At 53.2% G+C, this 6,482-nt stretch overlaps 1 protein-coding gene across 1 annotated transcript in view; it reads left to right on the forward strand.

The window, feature by feature from the left end:
* Positions 1 to 3,372: 3,372 nt before the first annotated feature.
* Positions 3,373 to 6,482, forward strand: part of TNNT2 (troponin T type 2 (cardiac)) — an 8,864-nt gene continuing 5,754 nt past the window's right edge. Inside the window, exons 1-6 of the mRNA XM_010181761.1 lie at positions 3,373 to 3,410; positions 4,289 to 4,299; positions 4,423 to 4,440; positions 5,075 to 5,104; positions 5,833 to 5,883; positions 6,439 to 6,471. Coding sequence (XP_010180063.1) covers positions 3,373 to 3,410; positions 4,289 to 4,299; positions 4,423 to 4,440; positions 5,075 to 5,104; positions 5,833 to 5,883; positions 6,439 to 6,471 — 181 coding nt within the window. The remainder of the gene's footprint in view (positions 3,411 to 4,288; positions 4,300 to 4,422; positions 4,441 to 5,074; positions 5,105 to 5,832; positions 5,884 to 6,438; positions 6,472 to 6,482) is intronic.

Genomic DNA, 6,482 nt, shown 5'->3' on the forward strand with positions numbered 1-6,482 from the left:
TCCCTTCTCATTGCAGCACCTGGGAAGAGTTGCAGAAGCTTGGCCTGGGCTGGGGGTGTGGTGGAGGGTCTGGTCCTCTGCTCACGTAGCACTGCCTTATCAGGGTCCCTGGCCCTAGAAAGTGACAGCTGGCTGGCTTGTGTCAGCCCCTCGGGCACCCGCGTATCTCGGTCCGGAGGGTTTAAAATAGCAAATCTCTGAGGCCACACAATAGCTTGGGCTTATATGGGCTCCTGGGGGGGAAGGGGGAGCGGCGGAGGGGGCCGGGGCCGTGGCTGCCGAAATAGCAGCTCACAAGTGTTGCATTCCTCGCTGGGCGCCGGGCACATTCCTCCTGGCGCTGCCCGCCCCGGGGTGGGCGCTGGAGCCCCCTTAAAGCCTCCTGCCCCCAAAGAGCATTTCCCAGACGCCCGCCGGCTTCCCCTCAGCTCCGGTCTCACCGGTGCCCGCAGTGCAGGTAAGGCTGGGTGTGATGGGGTGCCCGCTGCCGGCATGGGATGCTTAATGGAGGGGCTGTGGTTAACACTCCAAAAGGGAGTTGGCTGAGGTTAATGGTCCTCCCAGTTGCTTGCACTGGGGTGTCTTTTTCCCATGGATAAAGCATCAGGACCCTCTCCAGAAGGTTGTATTTTCCCAATGCTTTTTGAACTGCCCTGGTGTGTGCCAAGGCATCCAAGAAGGATTTTGGATGCCAGGGGAATCTCACAGATCCCTGTTACCTGTGTCTCCGGGGGATATCAGAGGGATGTGATGCCCATGGAGGAGTCAGGCCAGCCAGGCTCTGGCTTGCTGGCAGTTGTGGGGTGGATGGAGATGGGATGCTCCCATGGCCTGGTCCATGCTGGAGTAAATGCTGGGAAATGAGACCTCTATGTCTGAGTAACCTGGGGCAGAGCAGGGACTGCAAACCATGGAGGGTTAACTTAGCTCCAGAAGTGTGAACAGCCCTGAGCTCATGGAGAGGGGCACTGTAAGGAGCAGGAGGGATATATGGGTTATTTAATACACAGCAAATGATGGGAGAATTTTTGCAGTCACTAGAATGTGCAAAGTTTCCTCTTTAACTGTAATACGTCTGCTGGGTTCTCTTAATTCTTTCAAAATGAGATTTCAAAGCTTTAATGGAAAGGTTTACCTGTTTCTGTACAGAGGATGGATAAATATTTCCTAGAGCCACTTTTTTCCCTGTGTACCCCCTTACCAGTCCTGGTTTTGTTGTGGTTCCTCAGCAAATGCTCTGTGGGGTCTGTTGATGTATGAGAGAGGAGGTGAATGGACATGTAGGAATAATCTGTCACAAATGCACATTTGGGCTGCAGTGGGCAGGAGGGGGTCTCTGCTCCCGTGTTGTGAGAGGATCACACAAAGTCCTGGGTGCTTGGAGACCACATAAAAAATTTGGCCAAACTCTGGGGACAGCAGGACCATGGCCTTGGAGGAACGCAGGGCCAGGACTCGCTGTTTGAGGGGAGCAGGGATCGATGGGATGGTGCTGGAGGGGTGGGGTTAGGGCCAAACCCCATAAGTGTCAGAGGGAAGGGAACAAGGGCAGCAGAAGCAGACGGTGAACCTGGGGCAGACAGGGCTGAGTTCTGACTTCATTTGTCTCCAAAAAGCATCTTCTGAGTCATTGTTCAGAAGTGAGATTTGACGGCCCCCCAGCAGCCACGAGTATGCAGCATCACCCCTCCTGTAACACATCATTCCCATGCTTGTGGATTCCAGTCCTGGGCTCAGCATCTTGAATAAGCGATCCCCAGCCTGTCCTACCCATCCCGGGTAATAAATGCCCAACAGATGCAGCCAGGACCAGTTGTTCCCAGGCTCCCGGCAGCAGGAGGAGGGAAGCGGTGCTGCTCTGGGAGCAGGTGCACATGGAAGTTATTTCTAGAGATGCCTTGCGTTGTCCTGCTGCATCTCATGCATGTACATTTATGGTTGGACTCGGTGGTCTTAAAGGCCTTTTCTAAACAAATGCTGCTGTGATTCCGTGATCTCAGCTTTGCCGAGGTCTGGCACCAACGCAACTCGTGCTGGGGCTTGGGCTGATGCTCGAGGCTGCTTTGGGATGCCCAGGGCTGGGGCTGGTCTGTGTAGACCTGGCAGTGAGGCATTGGGTGGGACAATAAGTGAAGTCCTCCTGACCACAGCTGGGAAGGATTTGGGTATGCTGGGAAGATGAGCACGGCTGTTTCTACAGAGTTATGGGCCCTAAAATAAGCTGTGAATTCTTATTTATTATTATTACAGAATCACAGAATCACAGAATCCCAGAACGTTAGGGATTGGAAGGGACCTCCAAAGCTCATCCAGTCCAATCCCCCTGCCGCAGCAGGAACACCCAGATGAGGTTACACAGGAAGGCGTCCAGGCAGGTTTTGAATGTCTGCAGAGAAGGAGACTCCACAACCTCTCTGGGCAGCCTGGTCCAGGGCTCTGTCACCCTCACTGAGAAGAAGTTTCTTCTCCAATTGAAGTGGAACCTCCTGTGTTCCAGCTTGTGCCCATTACTCCTTGTCCTATCATTGTTTGTCACCGAGAAGAGCCTGGCTCCATCCTCATGACACTCACCCTTTAAATATTTATAAACATGAATGAGGTCTCCCCTCAGTCTCCTCTTCTGCAAACTAAAGAGACCCAGCTCCCTCAGCCGCTCCTCAGAAGGGAGATGCTCCACTCCCTCCATCATCTTTGTAGCCCTACGCTGGACTCTCTCCAGCAGTTCCCTGTCCTTCTTGAACTGAGGGGCCCAGAACTGGACACAATATTCCAGATGCGGTCTCACCAGGGCCCTTAGCAAACCTCAGTCTCAGGGCCAGGACCAGGCAGGAAAAGCTGCTGCGAAGCCCAAACCGCCCCTTCCCAGAGCTCCCCCTGCACCTGGAGGGCTGGGAGGTCTCACCACGATCACACACTGTGCTTTGTGCAGGACTGTAAATCTGAGATAGCGCCAGGTCCCTGAGGTTCCTACATCCCCACTGAGCTAAGAATAGTCAGGAAGCAAAACAAGCCGAAGGTTTGGGTTATTTTCCCATGCCTTGAGCAAACGCAGCACCCAGCAGTGATGGGAGCTGTGTGTCCTGGACACGGCTCCTGACAGCACTTATCGGTGTGGCGTGAGGCTCTGCCTGATCTCCTGCCTCCTGTTTGGGGTGAGCTGTGATCTTGGGGTGGGAGAGGAGGAGGGAGCCTTATCTCTGCCCAGATAACGCTGACACAGCCTGGCCAGGCACTGCTGGAGGCTCTCAGTGCCTTGGACAGACGCAGCATCTCTGTGCCCGCGTCTCGGGTGCTGGAGGACAGCCTGTGCTTGTCCTTATCTCCTAACCTCGCTTTTTCCTATCTGCCTTGAATTCCGCTAGATAACCAGGCATGTCGGACTCTGAAGAGGTCGTTGAAGAATATGAGCAGTAAGTGGGGTGTTTTTAAATACCCTTTTTTTCTCCCCCTCCTCATTCCTGCCTTCCCACAGGGTCACAGCATTGCTTAGCGGTGCCTTTGGGGAATCACCAGCTCTCCTCATTACCCAGCATAAAAGGGTCTTGGGACTCCCCAACATCGTGCCCATCTGGACCACTGCTGTGACAGTGCTGGGACCTTCAGCAGTGGGGAGTTGTGTTTTAGGAGCTTTACAAGCACAGACATGGACAGGGACAGTCCCTGCATTAAAAATGCTGCAGTCCAAACCAGTGGGACTGAGCTGGGAAAAGGCTGATGGCATCGGTTGGCTGCTGTCACATCCAGAGCATCATTCCTCACTGCCCAAATTTGAGGGTAGCTTTTGGTAGTGAGGGCTGCTGAGCCATGAGGTGCACCCCAGAGAGAAGGTGCTCAATGTCTGTGATACGTGGTTATGGGGATAAGCTCCTACTCCTCATCTGCCAGCAGATAACGTAGATCTGCATCCTTCTCTGATGTTTAAAATCCACGACAGACTCACGTGTCCTGGTGATTGGTCTGACCCCATGCCCAGCATCCCCTGGGCACACGCAAGGACAGGCTGTGCCTCTCCCCCATGGTCAGGAGAGGACTTTGGGGCAAAGGTGGGATGCAAGATGCCCATTTCTAGCATTATAGGCCATGGCTGCTCTACCTTGTCAAGCTGCAAACTTGTGTTGTGGTCTGACCCCTGTCAGGCTGTCAGTGGAGCACCTCAGCTCCTGCTGTCCCCAGGATAAAAGGGAGCCAGCCTTGAGGAAATGTCAGATTCCTCTTTGGCCTCACTGATGGACACACGTGCCCCATTGCAGACCGCTGTAACTCTCCATGTCTGTGTTATGCTTTGCAGGGAGCAGGAAGGTAAGAGGACACAGAGCATCTGTGGCTGCTCTGGGGCTGAAGATAAGAAAGAATCAGAGCAACTGCAATAATCTACGCCTTTTTCCCTTCCTTCTCTCCTGTGCGCACGTGTGCTCTGTGAAGAGGAGTACGTGGAGGAAGGTAGGTGTTTCGCTGGCGGTTGCAAGGACCAAGAGGCCGATGCTCTTTGTTCAGTGTTTGGCTTGGGTGGGTGGTGGTGTTAAGCTCCTTGACTGCAATGAGCAAATCATGACCAGAAAAGGCAGATGAGACCATGCTCCAGATTTCTCCATCTGAAACATCAGTAGGATCAAAACCAGCCTGAATATCCTCAGGATCTCTGTTGTTAGAGTGATCCCTTGACTCAAACGGGTGGAAATGCTGGACTCAGGCGTTGGCAGAGCACAATAATGGGAGCTGGACCCTCATCTGGGTGTGCTTTAATGCTTGATGCTCAGGCACATCCTTTCACCTGCCCCAGCCTGATGGAGAAGCAAACCCCATGGTACACACAGCAGCTCTGACACAAATGGGCTTTGCATTCAGGGCTGGGGTTGGGAGCTGGATTTTGCTGATCCTTTTGCTGCACCAGGGCACTGCCCAGGCTGCTGCACACCAAAACGTCCTCAACACTGATGGCAAAGAGAGGTTTTTTTGGGGGGGAAACCACTGCAGCGCTGGCGTCCTCATCCCATGCACACCACAGCTACACCCCGCAGCTTTGTGACATCCGACTAATCTGTGCACTTGTTCCTTTCCCTCCTCCCCGGCTCAGAAGAGGAAGAATGGATAGAGGAAGAAGACGGTAGTTATTGCACCTTTCTTTATTTCATCTCTCCACTGCTGCTGTGAATATGTCGGTGTGTCTTTTGCCTCGCCCTGGTCGGGATATGGTTTTCTTTCATTCTTCCACTTCTCTCTGTTGCTTCTTGCACTCCCCATTCCTGCTGTTCCATGCTGTGCAGTTCTGCTCCTGTGTCTGTGGCTCCTCTCTTGCTCCTGTCGGCCAAATGCACCCATGGTTTGCTGTCTTCTTCTTTCCTTCTCTCTTGCTGCGGGACCACAAGTCATCTCAGGACCTGTGGGCCCCAGCGTTGCTCTGACTCCAGCAGAGAACTCTTGTGGGGATCCTGCTCCCTCCAGTGGAAAAATGCCTCAACAGTGCCATAAATAAGATTGTGCAGGTGCTGAAGGCTGTTGTCTAATGCCAGATAATCTTGTTTTTTGGCAGAGGAGAGCAATAGAAATCACTCCTCCTCATCCTGGGACATAAAAGCATGATAGCATGTGGGAAAACGAGGGACAAATGAGGGCTATAAATCCTTTGAATCTATTTTTTTTGCCCTTCCCAAGCCCTTGGGGTAAGGTTGGAGCAAAACCCTTCACTTTCTGAGCCACTGCTTCTCTCTCCTGTGGCTGCGTCTCCTTGGGTCTCTCTAAGGTGTCTCCATGCCCTGGTTGTTCCAGCACTGGGGTACACAGGGTGACAGCACAAGCAGTGGCTGTCGGACTGACCCTGCTTCTTGTCCACAGGTCAGGAAGAGCAGGTAGAGGAGGATGAGACCGAAGAAACCAAGGAAGAAGGTGAGCAGTGGCCTCACCACTGACCTCCCATGGCTTGGCTGGAACCCTGCTCTGCTTCTGTGGGATGATGAGCAGGGTCTGGGGTGTTCCAGCATGGCTTGTGACAGACGACAGCAGCGCAGGGGACAGCTCTCTCCCATATCTGTGGTTTCCAGTAAAGAGGTGTCAAAACTGAGCTGCCCTTTCCTGATCTAATGAGTGCCTTGGTCCCGCATGAGGATAACAGTGTTTTCTTCTGATTAGTGAACAGTTTGTGTCCACCACTCCAACATAATGCCAAAAATGAGTTAAGCTTGCTCCACCAAGAGGTCCCTGTAGCCTTAGAGGGGTCATTTCCAGAGCTGGGGTCATGGTCTGATGTGTCTCACCATCCAAAGACCTCATGGGACCTCTTTGGAGCAGACACGGGTGCCTCATGTGTGTCCCCATGCTGTATGGAGCAGGTTCAGACCCCAACCGTGCTCCCCAATTCAGGGTGCTGGGACCCCTCTGTGCTGGGGGATGTGGTTGCCCTCACCACAGATGCTCATATTCTCCCCATTGCTTTTGAAACAGAACAAGAGGACGAAATGAAAGCACCAGGAGAAGGTAAAGCAGGA

This window comes from Mesitornis unicolor, unplaced genomic scaffold, assembly GCF_000695765.1.
Source record: "Mesitornis unicolor isolate BGI_N332 unplaced genomic scaffold, ASM69576v1 scaffold21090, whole genome shotgun sequence".
Taxonomy (NCBI): domain Eukaryota; kingdom Metazoa; phylum Chordata; class Aves; order Mesitornithiformes; family Mesitornithidae; genus Mesitornis; species Mesitornis unicolor.